The sequence below is a fragment of the Lampris incognitus genome, chromosome 7 (genome assembly GCF_029633865.1).
Source record: "Lampris incognitus isolate fLamInc1 chromosome 7, fLamInc1.hap2, whole genome shotgun sequence".
Classification (NCBI taxonomy): Eukaryota; Metazoa; Chordata; class Actinopteri; order Lampriformes; family Lampridae; genus Lampris; species Lampris incognitus.
In genome coordinates this window covers 67341644-67358897 of record NC_079217.1, presented here as the reverse complement: position 1 = coordinate 67358897, position 17254 = coordinate 67341644, and the positions used below count along the sequence as shown (strand labels likewise).

At 46.6% G+C, this 17254-nt stretch overlaps 1 protein-coding gene across 4 annotated transcripts in view; it reads right to left on the bottom strand.

The window, feature by feature from the left end:
- eif4h (eukaryotic translation initiation factor 4h) overlaps positions 1-16928 on the bottom strand; it is a 63778-nt gene extending 46850 nt beyond the window's left edge. For all 4 annotated transcript variants that reach the window (XM_056283405.1, XM_056283406.1, XM_056283407.1 and 1 more), the window contains exon 1: positions 16819-16928. In XM_056283405.1, coding sequence (XP_056139380.1) covers positions 16819-16883 — 65 coding nt within the window. In that variant the 5' untranslated portion in view covers positions 16884-16928. The remainder of the gene's footprint in view (positions 1-16818) is intronic.
- Between the last annotated feature and the right edge of the window lie 326 nt (positions 16929-17254).

The following is a 17254-nucleotide window of genomic DNA, read 5'->3' as shown; positions in this document are numbered from 1 at the left end:
TAAGTGGCGCTCACTTCAAAGTTTTCCTCCCCAGCATCTTCATAGCTAATGTCCGATTGTTAGCTAACAAAATGGACGAGATAAGACTCAGGCTGTCCTCTCAGAAAAGGCTGCAGAACTGCTGTCTGCTGATGTTTACGGAGACTTCGATCAACAACAACATAGCCGACTCGGCAGTTGAGCTAGTGGGCCCAACAGCCTTCCGTGCCGACAGGACAGCGGACTCCGGCAAGATCTGCGGAGGAGATTTGAGTATTTATGTCAATAACTCTTGGTGCAACATTATAAAGATCATTGAAAGGCATTGCTCTGCTGATCTGGAGCTCCTTATGATTCAGTGCAGGCCTTTTTACCTGCCCAGGGAGCTAACGGCAATTAACATCACCGCTGTACACATCCCCCCACATGCTAATGCTAAGGTAGCACTTAAGCAGCTACAATGTGCCATCAGTAGACAACAGACCAAACACCCGGACAATGCCTTTATCATAGGTGGTAATTTTAATCAGGCTAACCTCAGGGCTGTATTGCCCAAATTCCATCAGCATGTCTCCTGCCCCACTAGGGGACAAAACACCCTGGACCATCTCTATACAAACATTAAGGACTCATGCAAAGCTACTCCCTGTCCCCACCTGGGGCATTCTGACCACCTCTGCCTGTTCCTGGTCCCAGCCTACAAACCCCTAATAAAACGGGTCAAGCCAGCAGCAAAGACAATCACTGTCTGCCCAAAACGAGCTGTCACTGAACTCCAGGACTGTTTTGACAACACGGACTGGAGTATTTTTGCACATTCAGCTACCCATGGCTCCCATATAGACATTAATGAACAGACATCTGCCAGACTTTTGGACTGACAGTGTCACAACAAAAAAAATCAATCTGCGCCTTTCCAAACCAGAAACCCTGGATGACTAGTGAGGTCCGGCAGCTGCTGAAAGTCCGGGTTGCAGCGTTCAAGTCAGGTAACTGTGAGGCCTACAGCGCAGCCAGATCCAACCTCAAAAAGGGCATCAGAACAGCCAAACATAAATATTCCCGACAAATAGAGGACCATTTTCACAATAACTCCAGTTCCGGGTGAATGTGGCAAGGCATTCAGTCTATCATAGACTACAAAAGCTCCAATAGCGGTCGCACTGTCCATGATGCCTCCCTGCCAGACAAGCTAAATCATTTCTATGCCCGTTTCAACAAGGCCAATACTGACCTGGCCACAAAAATCCCCAGCCACCCAGAAAACCAGGTGCTCACTCTATCGATCGCACAGGTCAGAGAATCACTGCGCAGAGTGAACACACAGAAGGCTGCCGGACCGGATGGCATACTGGGTCGGGTCTACCGGGAATGTGCCGACCAGCTGGCTGAGGTCTTCACAGCTATATTTAACCTCTCACTGTCCCAATCCAAAGTCCCGGCATGCTTTAAGACCACCTCTATCATTCCTGTCCCCAAGAAACCAACATCCACATGTCTGAATGACTACCAATCCATAGCACTCACCCCCATTGCCATGAAGTGCTTTGAGAGACTGGTTCTGGCTCACATCAAAAACCTTATCCCCCCCCACATCAGTTCGCCTACCGTCCCAAAAGGTCTACTGAGGATGCCATAGCCACTGCCCTGCACTTTGCTCTGACCCACCTTGAACTTAACAACACATACATCCGGATGCTGTTTATAGATTACAGCTCTGCCTTCAACACTATCATCCCTGCCAAATTAACCACCAAACTCCTCTCCCTTGGCCTCAAGCCCTCCCTCTGTAACTGGACGCTGGACTTCCTGACCAACAGATCTCAGTCTGTTAGGTTAGGTGACCACACCTCCTCCACCCTGACCCTCAGCACAGGTGCCCCTCAAGGCTGTGTTCTGAGCCCCCTCCATTTCTCCCTCTTTACCCATGACTGCCTGCCAACTCATTCTTCCAATGTTATAGTTAAGTTTGCAGATGACACCACAGTCATTGGCCGTATCACCAACAATGACGAGACGGCCTACAGGGACGAGATTCAGCACCTCACAACATGGTGTACTACCAACAATCTTGTCCTCAATGTGCAGAAGACGAGGGAGCTGATTGTGGACTTTAGGAGGTCTAGAAGCTGCAGCCATTCCCCCATACACATCAATGGGGTGGAAGTGGAGCGTGTTTCCAGCTTTAAATTCCTTGGGAGTCCACATCAGCAAGGAATTAAACACCCAGACCCTTGTGAAAAAGGCCCAACAACGCCGGTATTTCCTGAGGAGGCTGAGGAGCGCCCGTCTATCCCCCAAAATTCTCACCAGGGTCCGAAATTACGCTTACCAGCCAAGCATATTTCTTACCGGCCAAAATAATTAGTAGCCTTTTTTGTGCCATACATACGTTTTCAGTACATATCAATGAGAGAATAAGGTATTGTGTTGAATAAAGGCTTTTAAAAATGTGACAAGCACAAATATTTTTATGTAAAATTAGTCAATGGTTAAAAGATAAAATGTTACAAGTATGATTTCATGTTTTATTTGCAGTATTATTATAACTACTCTAGTGCTCCACGTGCCCATCCCTAGTCCCAGACTACTTCTCAGTCTACAGCAGCCACTCTCTTTGCACCGTCCATGAAGTCTGGCCTCCTGCTCCTGACAGAGTCTTGGTGCCAAAGATCAACAGCATTGGTTGGATCATACTCCCTTATCTCGGAAGATGACAGCTGCACCATCAGTAGATCCCAGAGTGTGTCTGAGTTGAGGTTGAACTGCCAGTCAGTTTTTTTTTCTATAAATGTATTTCTGATTTTTCCCCTTTTCTCCCAATTTAGTGGCCAATCGATCCGATCCCTATTTTAGTTCAAACACCCACCCCCGTACTGCATGCGTTTGCCAACTGCATCTCTCCGGCCGGCAGTCTCGAAGGAGACGCCTCGCCACTCTTGTGACGAGGCAAATCCAGGCCGATCCACTGCTTTTTCCGACACACACAGAGATGCATTCATGTGACAAACACAAGCCGAATCCGACCCCCTCCCGAAGACAGCGCTGCCAATTATTGCTGCTTCACCGAGTCCGGACATAGTCGGATCCCACGAGACCGGGGCGTGAACCCCGGTCCCCAGTGGGCAACTGCATCGACACAAAGCCGATGCCTAGACTGTGACACCACTGCAGACCATGGGACTGCCAGTCAGTTTTAACCTGTTTCATGGTGTTGAAGCTAGCACACAGCTAACGTTAGTGCAAGCTAGGTGTCACATACTAGTGCTAGCTGGCTAACGTTAGCTACAGCCAGCACCTTGTTTACGCTGTATAAGGATATTTTGAGATGACAACTAAATTCACTTACTCGCACATCCATTTGAAGTCAGAGAGTGGTTTCGCCTTCTTGCCAATGGCATGCACAGCCCTAAACATGTTCTGCATTTTCATGCTGGTCTGCTTGGACATGGCTATTAGTGCCTTTACTGAGGATGCTGTCAGGACAGGCTCCGACTGAGCCCGAGAGGCCTTCATACAGGTAATGTGACATCTGGAGGTCTCATGTTACCTGATGGTTTCTACCTTCATTATCTTGTTACCGATGACAAATGAATTCCTATGGTTTTTGGCATCCTAGCGACAGACGGAGCAACTCATTATCACGGTCTGTGCATTATACTCCAGTTTTCTTTTTGATGGTGGTTTTGCGTCTTCTAAATATCGCCATATAACTGGTGTTGCTTGCTAACATTAGTTAAAAGAATAGAGTAGGCTAGTACCGAGTTTGACGGGTGCTGCTGTCGTTGTTCCTCTCAAGTGTGTGCGTAATGTTACCTGCCAGTAGCGTCTAGCAACATTCTAATGTACTTTGATTGGTTAGTTTCTGTTATTGTTGTTGCTATGTTATTGTTCTAAGGCACTTCGGTTGGTTAATTTCTGTTATTGTTGTTGCTATGTTATTGCTGTTGCTAAGGAGAGAGAGAGCGAGAGATGGGGGGATTGAGTGGTTGGATTTCACTTTTTCGTTACTCACCATGTGGTGGGTAGGCTTCTGAGATTTGCTTGCCAATCAGAAAATCTACTCGCGGGTGGCGAGTGTTAATTTCGGACCCTGATTCTCAACCAACTTCTACCACTGCACCATAAAGAGCATCCTGACCATCTGCATCTCAGTGTGGTACGGCAACTGCAGAAAGCTCTGCAGCGGGTCGTCAAGGCGGCCCAGCATATCACCAGTACCCAGCTCCCAGCCATAAAACACATTTATCATAAACGCTGCCTTCGAAGGGGTCTGAGCATCAGCAGAGATCCCACCCACCCCAATCATGGACTGTTCTCCCCCCTGCGCTCTGGGAGGTGCTACAGGAGCCGCAGAGCCCGCACTACCAGGCTCAAAAACAGCTTCTTTCCACAAGCTGTTGCCCACCTGAACCTGGCTACCCACTGAACGTCTGTAGATATTTTTAAATATTTTGTACTCTTGCTCTTTTTTGACTTATTTTAGCTTTTGGTCTTCATGTGTGTATATCTTTTTTTTTTGTGTATATACCCCTCTGGCCCATCCCTTCGGTCGCTGGAGAACGCTGAGTCCCCGAACACTACACCGATCTACACCCACTATCCCTCGGGTAAGGGTGGCCTAATGAATGCCTTACCCCGTGGATGCTCTGGCTGTGACTGATTACAGCGAATCTGGGATACGAACCTCCCAGCCACATGACGAGTGGGTTGCAAGAACGGTGGTTTATTCCGCCCAGCCATCAGAGCGGCCTTCATGTGTGTATATCTTATACTGTGTTTGCTGTGTTTGTCTGTGTCTGTCTTGTACTGTTTGGTGAAGCCACAGCCCTCATTTCATTCTTAACATGTGCCTGCACAATGTTTTAAATGACAATAAATTGAATTGAATATGTATGAGGGCACTGTGACAGTGGTGAGGTGTACGGTAGGAACAGGGTTCATACACTCTTTCATCAAGGACTTTCATGACTTTTCCATGACTTCTCCACAACCTTTAACTGAGTTTCCATGACCAAAAAAAATGACTTCACTGTTCACTGAAAATTACTTATTGTAGCACCAAATAACCCCCCCCCATTTTTGTCCCCAATTGTACCTGGCCAATCACCCTACTCTCTGAGCTGCCCTGGTCGCCACTCCACCCCCTCTGCTGAACCGGGGAAGGCTGCAGACTACCACGTCTCCTCCGAGACATGCGGAGACGCCAGCCGCTTCTTTTTCACCCAACGGTGAGGAGTTTCCCCCAGGCCACCAGGGGGGAGGGAGTCTCCCCCCTGAACAGGCACCTCGACCGTCCAGAGGCGGCGCCAGTGCAGCAACCAAGACACATACCCACATCCGGCTTCCCACCTGCAGACACGGCCACTGTGTTTGTAGGGACACCCGACCAAGCTGGGGGTAACACGGGGATTTGATCTGGCGATTCCCGTATTGGTAAGCATCGAAATAGGCCGCTACGCTACCGGGACACCCCTTGCACCAAGTAAAATTAGGTCTGCATTTCAAACATGTGGTGCCTCTCTAAAACAAATCATTGCAGTGTATTTACTTGTATTCACTTCTAACAAAATAAATAATATTTATATCTAAAATGAAATAAAACAATTCTCCCCAAAACTAGAGATGGAATATGTGTTGCTCGATAGTGTGAAATATATATTGTACACAGTTTAATGGCAAACATAAACATAAGTAATAAAACTCACACTAAATAAATCTCTCTTGCATTGCTGTTTAAGATCACCACTTTTGGGACGAACAGAGGATCCTTGGAACTGTTCTTCATGGCCTCAAAAGACTTAAACCTTAGGATCAATCAGATCACCCTTCTGCACCATCTCCACGTACAGTGCATCCGGAAAGTATTCACACCCCTTCACTTTCCCCACATTTTGTTATGTTATAGCCTTATTCCAAAATGGATTAAATTCCTTTTTTTCTCATCAATCTACACACAATACCCCATAATGACAAAAAGTGAAAAAGGTTTTGTAGAAATTTTTGCAAATTTATTAAAAATAAAAAACTGAAATATTGCACGCACGTAAGTATTCACACCCTTTGCTATGACCCTCAAAACTGAGCTCAGGTTCATCCTGTTTCCACCGATCATCCTTGAGATGTTTCTACATCTTGATTGGAGTCCACCTGTAGTAAATTCAATTGATTGGACATGATTTGGAAAGGCACACACCTGTCTATATAAGGTCCCACTGTTGACAGTGCATGTCAGAGCAGAAACCAAGCCATGAAGTCAAAGGAATTGTCTGTGGACCTCCGAGACAGGATTGTATTGAGGCACAGATCTGGGGAAGGGTACAAAAAAAATTCTACAGCTTTGATGGTCCCGAAGAGCACAGTGGTCTCCATCATTCGTAAATGGAAGAAGTTTGGATCCACCAGGACTCTTCCTAGAGCTGGCCGCCCAGCCAAACTGAGCAATCGGGGAAGAAGGGCCTTGGTCAGGGAGGTGACCAAGAACCCGATGGTCACTCTGACAGAGCTCCAGCGTTCCTCTGTGGAGATGGGAGAACCTTCCAGAAGGACAACCATCTCTGCAGCACTCCACCAATCAGGCCTTTATGGTAGAGTGGCCAGACGGAAGCCTCTGCTCAGTAAAAGGCACATGACAGCCCGCTTGGAGTTTGCCAGAAAGCACCTAAAAGACTCTCAGACCATGAGAAACAAGATTCTCTGGTCTGATGAAACCAAGATGGAACTCTTTGGCCTGAATGCCAAACGTCACATCTGGAGGAAACCAGGCACCTCTCATCACCTTGCTAATACCATCCCTACAGTGAAGCAAGGTGGTGGCTGCATCATGCTGTGGGGATGTTCTTCAGCGGCAGGAACTGGGAGACTAGTAAGGATCGAGGGCAAGATGAATGGAGCAAAGTACAGAGAGATCCTTGATGAAAACCTGCTCCAGAGTGCTCAGGACCTCAGACTGGGGCGAAGGTTTACCTTTCAACATGATAACGACCCTAAGTACACAGCCAAGACAACGAAGGAGTGTTTTCGGGACAATTATGTGAATGTCCTTGAGTGGCCCAGTCAGTGCCCAGACGTGAACCCCATTGACTATCTCTGGAAAGACCTGAAAACAGCTGTGCAGCGACGCTCCCCATCTAACCTTACAGAACTCGAGAGGATCTGCAGAGAAGAATGGGAGAAATACCCCAAATATAGGTGTGCCAAGCTTGTAGCTTCATACCCAAGAAGACTTGAGGCTGTAATCGCTGCCAAGGGTGCCTCAACCAAGTACTGAGTAAAGGATGTGAATACCTATGTACACGCAATATTTCGATTTTTTATTTTTAATGAATTTGCAAAAATTTTCGCTTTATCATTATGGGGTATTGTATGTAGATTGATGAGAAAAAAAGGGATTTAATCCATTTTGGAATAAGGCTGTAACATAACAAAATGTGTCTGTGAATGTTCTCATTCATCCAGGTCATGGTTATCCAAAGGAATTGAATCAAGTGCAACTGGACTTGGTTATATAGCCGTGAAGACGTTTCGCCTCTCATCCAAGAGGCTTCATCAGTTCGTGCCTTTCTGACTAGACCAAGCTAGTCTGACTGGCCGGTGATGAAACTCCGATATTTAGCCTCTTTGGAGTAGTTATCAGAGCTATTGATGTCAATGGCTCTTTTGTGTTCCGATGTTTAGCAACGACAGTCGTTGATCCAACACAGAAGGCCAAACTCCTCAGGACAAGACTCAGCAGTCTATCTACACCTAAAGGAGAAGACACACTCCTTCGAGGACAGCAACGTACACATTTTGGATAGGGAAGATAGATGGTTTGAAAGAGGGGTGAAGGAAGCCATCTATATGAAACTGGAAAAACCATCCCTCAACAGAGGAGGAGGTCTGCGACGCCACCTATCTCCCACTTACAATGCCGTCCTTTCATCTCTACCCAGGAGACTCAAAAGCTTAGCCTCCCAAGAACAACAGTCGGTCACTAACGGCTCCAATGACTCATGACCACTGAATGGAGCACTAACGAAGTCGAAACTAACACCTCCAACAACTGTCGTTGCTAAACATCGGAACACAAAAGAGCCATTGACATCAATAGCTCTGATAACTACTCCAAAGAGGCTAAATATCGGAGTTTCATCACCGGCCAGTCAGACTAGCTTGGTCTAGTCAGAAAGGCACGAACTGATGAAGCCTCTTGGATGAAAGGCAAAACGTCTTCACGGATATATAACCAAGTCCAGTTGCACTTGATTCAATTCCTTTGGATAACAAAATGTGGGGAAAGTGAAGGGGTGTGAATACTTTCCGGATGCACTGTAAGTTGCCACGTGGGGCCAAAGCTTCAAAGGTTGGTCAAACACACCGACATTTTCAAGCCAACAGTGTCTGCAGAACTTCAGCATCACGGTGCTGCTGCATCCAGTGGCGGTGACAAAGTCCTCATGACGAGCAGGACAATCATGGAAAAGCCAGTATAGGCTCAAGAGTGTATGCTCAATGTCCCAGCCGGTCTTTGCATCCCTCTCTGAAAGCGTTGTGCACGATATGCAAACTGCAAGATCCAATGTGGAGAAGCAATTTGTCCACCTGCCTCTGCATCTCTTTCTGTATTAGTTCAGACGCTTTCCAGTTCACAGCTGGACGAGGTTATGAACTCCTGTCTCAGACGGCGCTTTCCTTATATTTTCGACAATATCAACTGCAGTGGAATGTCCCAAAAATTCTGAGCCAATGTATTTAGTCTTAACCTGCGCTCCTTCCCACAGCCTCACATTTAAATCCATTTGTTTAGACTGCAAATGGTGGTTTAGGCTCTCGTTAAACAGCACTACATATGCCGTTTTTGGGACACTTCTGCCAGTAAAAGCCTCTTAAAATACGGCGCAAACCCAAATGTGCACACATATGCACACTTTCTCTCACCGCAGGCAAATCTTGCTGCAATCTGGCTGTCGAGAACATGGCTGCGAGAAGACGGCTCATGTCCTCGGACTTATATGAGTAGTGCGAATTCATGATTTTTAATGCCTACATAGTCTCCGCTTTGAGGACTTTGTTTTTTGTTGAAATGTCCAAAGTTGTCTGTTTCTTCACTGTTGAAGCTGCAGTAGCGTCGCTGGATGCATTTGATACACCAGCGTTCACAAACTCACCAATGGGAACTGCGGTGCTAGCAGTAGTGGCAGCCGTCTCATGCTTTTTCCCTCTTCATGTGGCTATCAAGCGCAACCGTGCCCATATTTGATATATCGAATGTTTTACAGCACACCTTACATCAAGCACGTTTTAGGTCAATGTCTTTTACCAGCCACAATTGGTACTTCAACCTTATAAAGCCATGTATTATTGAAGCTGCACTTCCCTGGCATGTTGGCACCTTAGCACACTGGAGGGCTAGTGGGCGGGCCTGTAATCACAGACTGAAATAACTCCTCACACGCCACCGAAATACCGCGATGGTTATCTGCCAATTTAATTTATATTTTTCTATGCTTGGATTTAGTGATTACATTTCATGCAAATTTAGCTACATTTCCATGACTTTTCCAAAACTTTAAAGAAAAATATATATCCCATAACTTTTCCAGGGCCTGGATATTTTAGATTTCCATGACTTTTCCAGCTTTTTCATGATTGTACGAACCCTGTAGGAATGATGGATGGGTTCAAGGTGGAGGTAGGCCTACATCAAGGATCGGCTCTGAGCCCTTTTACTGTTTGCAATGATGATAAGACAGGCTGACTGACGAGATCAGGCAGGAGTTTCCGTGGACTATGATGTTTGCAGATGACATTGTGATCTGTGGTGAGAGTAGGGTGCAGGTGGAGGAGAGCCTGGAGAGGTGGAGGTATGCACTGGAGAGATGAGGAATGAAAGTCTGTAGGAGAAAGACGGATTACCTATGTGTTAATGAGAGGTAGGACAGTGGAATGATGAGGATGCAAGGAATAGAGGTGATGAAGATGGATGAGTTTAAATACTTGGGGTCAACTGTCCAAAGTAACGGGGAGTGCAGAAGAGAAGTGAAGAAGAGAGTGCAGGCAGGGTGGAGTCGGTGGAGAAGAATGTCAGGAGTGATGTGTGACAGAAGGGTACCAGCAAGAGTTAAAGGGAAGGTTTACAAGATGGTTGTGAGACCAGCTGTGTTGTATGGTTTGGAGACAGTGGCACTGATGAAAAGACAGGAGGTGGAGCTGGAGGTGACAGAGTTGAAGATGATAAGATTTTCACTGGGAGTGATGAAGAAGGACAGGATTAGGAACGAGTATATTAGAGGGACAGCTCAGGTTGGACGGTTTGGAGACAAAGCAAGAGAGGTAAGACTGAGACGGTTTGGACATGTGTGGAGGAGAGATGCTGGGTGTGTGTGACATTCTTGTGTAAGAAGTGGGGTTGTTGTGAAGCGTCTAGTGTGTTGGTGTAGTGTTGTGTGCCTGCCACGTCTCACTCTCAACCTTCACCGCTGGCTAGCAGAAATGCAAACAGGAGAGCCGAGCACGTACGTCTCTCCCTGCCAGTACATAGCCTCTCCAAAAGCAAGCCCTATGTAGCGCCTCCTTGTGGCAACACACGGTAACTGGGTACACCTTGGACCCTGGCTGAACTACAAGGGACTTGGAAGAGGTCTGGCCCCTAGACGTGCGGTACGCAGGCCCACCGGTGTGTGGATATTCCCTGATGCACACGAACCACCCGCAGCTATGGGTTAAATAGTGCCACCTAGTGGATACCTCGGGAGAGGACTAGGCTACGGGAGTAAACCCCTACACAACATCAATCTCCAGTGTTGTTGTTTTTTGTTTTTCTTGCCCTTTTGTATGTGTTTAAGTGGGAGCGTACTGCTGGCGTCATGTGTGGCTGCCGCTTCTCCCTCTCGTAGCCCCCCTTTCCACCCACACCTGTATGTCTATGTTGTGTTTATCTGTTGTCTTGTTTCCCCCCGTTCGTTGTAAAGCCACTTTGAGTGTTAGAAAAGCGCTATATAAGCTTTATTATTATTATAATTATTATTATTACTACATTGGGAGAAAGATGCAGAATATGGAGCTGTTGGACGATATGGAGACAAAGCAAGAGAGGCAAGACTGAGATGGCTTGGACATGTGTGGAGGAGAGATGCTGGGTATACTGGGAGAAGGATGCTGAATATGGAGCTGCCAGGGAAGAGGAGAAGAGGAAGGCCAAAGAGGAGGTTTAAGGATGTGGTGAGGGTGGACATTCAGGTGGCTGGTGTGACGGAGGAAGATGCAGAAGACAGGAAGACATGGAAACGGAGAGCCGCTGTGGCGCCCCCAAAAGGAGAAGAAAAAGAAGTGCATGTCTTGACCATGAATCTTATGTAAATAGACCTTAAAAAGAAGAAGAAAAAAAAACAAAGAAAATGTTGATCTTTTTAGTGGTGCCTCACTATGTGTTTCCATTTTCTGTACATAAAGGTAAACATCATGTTTTCTATACATGGCAGTGGCTTTAAAAGCTTGAATAATAAGGTTTTCTGATGACTTCAGGCTACGTATACTTGGCCAGCTGAGAGTTTCTTTTTTAAATGACACCACTGTTTTGTCTAAAGTTAAGGCTGGCACCGCACATGTTGTGCAAGCCCAGGCTAGAATAATGGAGATTATGTCAACTACTTCATTATTTACCAAACTTGTTTTTGGATTCCACTGATCCGGTTTACCTTTTCTAACAAACTTCATCCACATGAACAACCACCAAACATTATTTTTATAAATTAACTTTTTCGGTCAAATCATTTTTGTTCTGTATAAATAAGGTTAATTCTACATTATATATTATTTTCGGTGTTTACACACTTCCAATATTTAATTTGCCATGTATACATGGTGACAAGCATGGACACAAGTCCATGAATACTGGGACGGCATCCAGCGCTGTACCTGTGCCCCGTTGACAGGGTTAGTGGTTGTGTCAGGAAGGGCATCCCACGTAACGTTTTGCCAAATCATTATGCAGCTTGACAAGACTGCCATCAGTGCTGTGCCCTCACAGGGTACCGATGGAAACTATCAAATCCACTGTGGTGACCCCCTGGGAAACTGGGAACAAGCCGAAAGAAGAAGAAGAAGAACAACAATTACAAAACAAAAAACAAACTAGAACTTCTGGCAGGTATTAACGGAGTCCAAGCCGCACCCAGCGGCCCGGAGTAAACATCAGTCAGGCCTGATGAGAGTCGAGGTCAGCACAGAGCGGTGCTTTAAGAAGGCGTTTTAAAAGGTGCTGAAGAACGACTTGAGCAGATGCACTACAAGTGCAATATAGTGTTTGTACTGGTACAAGGATATGGTGAAAGTGCTGCAGCAAAGTGTCACACAGTACATGTCTAGTACGTCTAGTACACGTTTCAGTCGTAAACCAACAGGTTTTGTGACTTGTCAGGTTTCTGAAGGTGGAGCTGTCATTGTAATTTTTTCTAGGGTTAGTTTTATCCTGATTGGACTTACAACCTAAGGTGAATTTGAGAAAGTAGGTTTTACATACACTGCAATTTTGTAAAAAAAAGAAAAGAAAGTACCACCTAGTGGCCGACTGACGCCAAATTTTCCACAGAGCCTCCGTGGGATAAGGGAACTACAGAACTGAGTTTCATGTAAATAGGATTGATTGTTGCCGAGATATACAACACTTCCTATTTTGATTGCAACCTATTGCTCCTTTATAACTGTTGCATTTTTTTATATTATCAAATTTATTGTAAAAAAATTTGACCATGAGGGTGCATAGAGTCTAGGTGCAAGTTTCGTGCAGCTTGGACTAACAACCTAGGAGGAGCTAGAAAAAGAAGGTCTCGCCTACTTCTCAATTTTCGCGGAAGATTTTTAAGGTAGAAATGGGCGTGGTGTATATCTCGTCTTTGAATGTGCGATGTACAATGTCGGAGGCCGTTTACTTTGATTATGGCGCCACCTACTGGTGGACATGTCGTTTTTGGCGTCTGACGTACATCATTCTATAGCTCCCCTGAAAATTTCACGCACATGACTTTTACGGTGTATGCTGCAGTACCACATTTACTGATGGAATAAATAATAAAAATAATATAATAATAACAATAAATAATAATAATAATAATATAAATCCCTTGGCGACGTCAGGGGCGTAACCACGGGTGGGCCTGGCCTGTCACAGGCCCACCCATTTCAAGCCCAAGCCCACCCAATCACGCTGGCTTACAAGCACGTAGGCCGGCCCCTTTTACGTACGTAGAACTGCAACATCTGAGTGCGCATACCATCACGCTCTGTATTCTCCACTGCTGCTAGCTAGCCAATAGCCAACAGTTAGCCATAACTTATGGAATGGCGAAACAAAGTTCAATCTTCCGCTTTTTTAAAAAGCCACGGATGGAGGAGGAGGAAAGCACACCTGCTGCAGCACCGACTGAGCCGCCCAATGAGAGTGAGATACCGCCGGAGAGAAGGACAGAGGAGGCTACAGCTTCTCCGTTGCAGGCAGCTTCTCCTCCTCCCCCCTCTGACGACGGCGAGACGATTCCCTTGACCATGCCACCGCCGCCAGATGTGTCTGCTGTGGATGAGCCACCCTCGCAGCCTAAATTAGTGTTCCCCGCAACCAACATTTCAGCAAAATGACCTTCTTTTTCCCATAAGTGGTATGAAGAATTTAAGTGGCTTGAATACAGCTCAGCAAGGAACGCTGTTTTCTGTAAGATGTGTAGGCATTTCCCCGAGCCCCATATGGAAAACACGGTTTTTCGAAGCGGGTTTGTAGATTGGAAGCACCTCCGCCAGGCATGCTCGAAACATCAGGCTAGCAAACCCCCCCCCCCCCACACTGTATTGCACTTGGTAAATGTGAGGGTTCGGAATGGACCGTTTTCATTCAGGCACTGCGTGGTAAAGTGGAGAGGGGTCAGTGTTACCCATCCCTCATTGAAGTGCTGGACAGCTGCAACTCTGACGTTTTCCCAAACATTAACAGACAGTTAAGGGCAATGATCACCATTCCCCTGACTTCATGTACTGTTGAAAGACTCTTCTCCACTACAGGCCGTATCAAAACATGTCTAAGATCTTCCATGCTACCTGCACGCCTCAACAATCTATCCCTGTTGTCCTTTGAAAGGGAACTTACTGACTCTTTGGACTATGATGAAATAATCTCGATCTTCAACGCTCGCCCTCGGCGTCTACACATTGTGCTGTAAAACGTGTACTATAGGCCTATAGCTTACATGTTGTATCATGATCTTTTAGACTGTTTTCCTCAGTGATGTTTAAATGGTTGTGCAGAGCCTGGCGAGAATGACTGGGGTGGTATTTCTTTAAGTGGGTTTTTATTAAAGTTTTAGTATGTTTCTTGGTCACGTACTAAAAACCTGTGTTATGTGTTTACTGCTGTAATGTGTTCGAATTTGCATCTTGTTTGAAGGATTATTGCTGGAAAATTTTGGCCCACACATTTTCACTCAGGCCCACCTACAAAAATATTCCTGGTTACGCCACTGGGCGACGTACCTTTTGACGTTCAAAGTTTCTACGCCAAACAGTACTGAAGTAGATGCCAAAAAATGGCGGAATAATAAAATAAATGAATGATAAAAATAAAAAGCGGAGATAACTAATAATTAATAATAGATAATAATAATTAATAGATAATTAAGTGTTTGGATGACTTCAGAACTATACAGAAAATAAAAACCATAAAATTAATTAACTGGTAAGTATTTGCATTAACTTCAACTGGGCTAGTTTTATTCCACTTTCTAGAGAGACCACGAGAGAGGAACAAGACCCACCTCTGTTGAAGCTAAATCTACTTGTGTTCAATCACCTGACTGGGCCATAGGTACCACCGACTTTGTCAGGTCTCACAACTGAAACAGCAGATCAGATCATACTGAGCAAGGAGCTGCCCGTAGAACTTAAGGACGCAGGTGTTTGGAGGCAAAAGGTTGAAGAAGGTTTTAAAAGACTGGCAAAGCTTTGAGCCCTCCCAGGAGCGAGGTGAAGTCCACTACAACAAAGCCAGGGGGAAATATGGCACAACTCCGACACAACCAATATCATTCTGCCCTACCAAAGTAAGCATGACCAAGAGACGAGCTACAGAGCTCAGACTTGCAGAGCTCACTGAAAAGAAAAAACACCTGTCCACATATCAGCAAGGTCTTCACTTCAGATCTGGCCTCTTTGTGAGCGTGGCTACAAGGAAGCCGCTTCTGAGAAAGGCCAACATTAACTCACACCTGGAGCTTGATAGAAGCCACATGGCCAAATCTGAGACCTTCCGGAAGATGTTTGACCGAATGGGAAATGCAATGTTTTGTGCAAGCCCAACACAGGTAACAGCATCCTCCCATCACACGTGGTGGAAGCAGCACCATGCTGTGAAGCTGCTTTTTAGCAGCTGGGAAACCTGTCATCAAGGACAAGGTGGACAGAGATAAGACAAGTTTGAAACTGCTCACACAAATCCATGAGCAGAACGTTTTTCTACCAGCTTGAGATCTATGTTTAGGATGCAGATTCATGCTCCAGTGACCAAATAGTCTTGAAAAAGAAAGTCAAGACAGAATCCAATGCCTATGTGTAAGTCAGTGGACAGAGCAAGACTCAACAGCGACGAGGTTGGGGGTGCTTACTGCCCGATGGGTTAGTCAGTATGAAATATTGTCACTCTGTATTGTACTTTACAATGCTACAGCATCACAATATTAAATATGCTTCACTAATAGTCAAGTGATGTCACTAACTGATTAATCTCTTAGCCTGCCCAGTGTGTGTGTGTGTGTATATATATATATATGTGTGTGTGTGTGTGTGGCTGTTTTACCATCTCTACACCTTTCTCTTTATGATGGATGGTATTGAATTAAAAGTAGAGTAGAGTAAAAGTGGAGTTCACGCTACTTATAGTGCATGTTGTGTCTGCAGTGAACATGAATTATTGTTAATGGTGAGTTGTTTCCCTTCCTGGGCCGTTTCTGTCATCCATACACGTTGTGGACCGTCAGCTCTGATGCGAGTCTCAACAGATGGAAGGTCTCCTCAGGCCCTCGGTCCACATAAAGCACACTACATTCCGCCAGTCTGCTCCAAATCTCCAGCTCGCACCCCGGACCGAAGAGGCATCTCTGGTGTTGCTCAGCGGGTTTCTGCACACCACACAAAGCACTGCATTATTCCTGATCGTTGACAACTGTGCAAGCACCGGGTTTTCCTCCCCGCAGCACCGGTTCCCTAAGAGCAGGGGACCCGGTAATGGAGGCAGGACAGGCCTGCAGCACGATGAGCCCGAAAGACCCTCCATTCAAATCCTAATATGGAGCAGCAAACAGACTGGACCGTGTCAGACATGCAGGTACCTGCAGCACATAACAGCTGCCCGCTCCACCGTGCAGCACCCGCCGGGGAGCCGAGCAACAAATCCCGGCGAGCGACCATGTGGACTTCACAAGGACCGACCGCTTCTCGTTGAAACTTTATACATTCTCATCATGGTCGTCGTGATGCTGCGTTGTTACGGTGCTTACTAACACCACTGCCGCTGTGGCGTTATCGCGCGCCGGCCCCGGCCTGGGCTCCATCATGTGTTATTAGGGAGTGCGGAGCTTGTGCTCCAGCACTGACGCCGCTTAGCTCGGAGCAGCGGTGTTTCCTGCCCTCCCTCCCCGGGCTCCCCCCCCCACCCGGCGGACAACAAAACAGGCACTCCCCAGGAACCGCGCCGGGGCCTGGTCCTCTCCACAGCGCAGAAGAGGTCGGGAATAAAATACACCCTCCACCGGGCCGCCTTCTCATCCCACCCCCGCGGCCAACGCGCCTCTACCGACCGGCCCCGCGGCTTTTGCTCACCCTCTGCCTCCGCCGAAGCTGCCGTAGGCCCGGTCCCGCTCGTCGTAGCTGTCGTGCTCCGCCATTAGAGTCTCTGTCCGGAGGAAAGCGGCGGGGTGGGGAGGGGTCCTCCAATTCATACCGAGCATTAGGTCTCCATACGTCGCCTGACTAAAATGGCAGAGCGTGGGTTTGTGTTGTGTCGTGTTGTTGTATTTCATTATTACGTTTCTTCACTCTGTCTTTTAAGTCTTGTAATTTATTCATTCTTTAATCTTTTATTTTCTCCTCAAATGCCCGATATGTTTTTGTTGTAGGTATGCGCTCCTACCCACGCTGCCGCCATAGAGCCTGCACAGCACTCACATGTGGTCCCACCGCCACAAGTACCACACACCTCCCTGTCCATGTCTCACTGGACGCGCTACACACCTTTCCCTCCTTGTCTTAGCAGAAA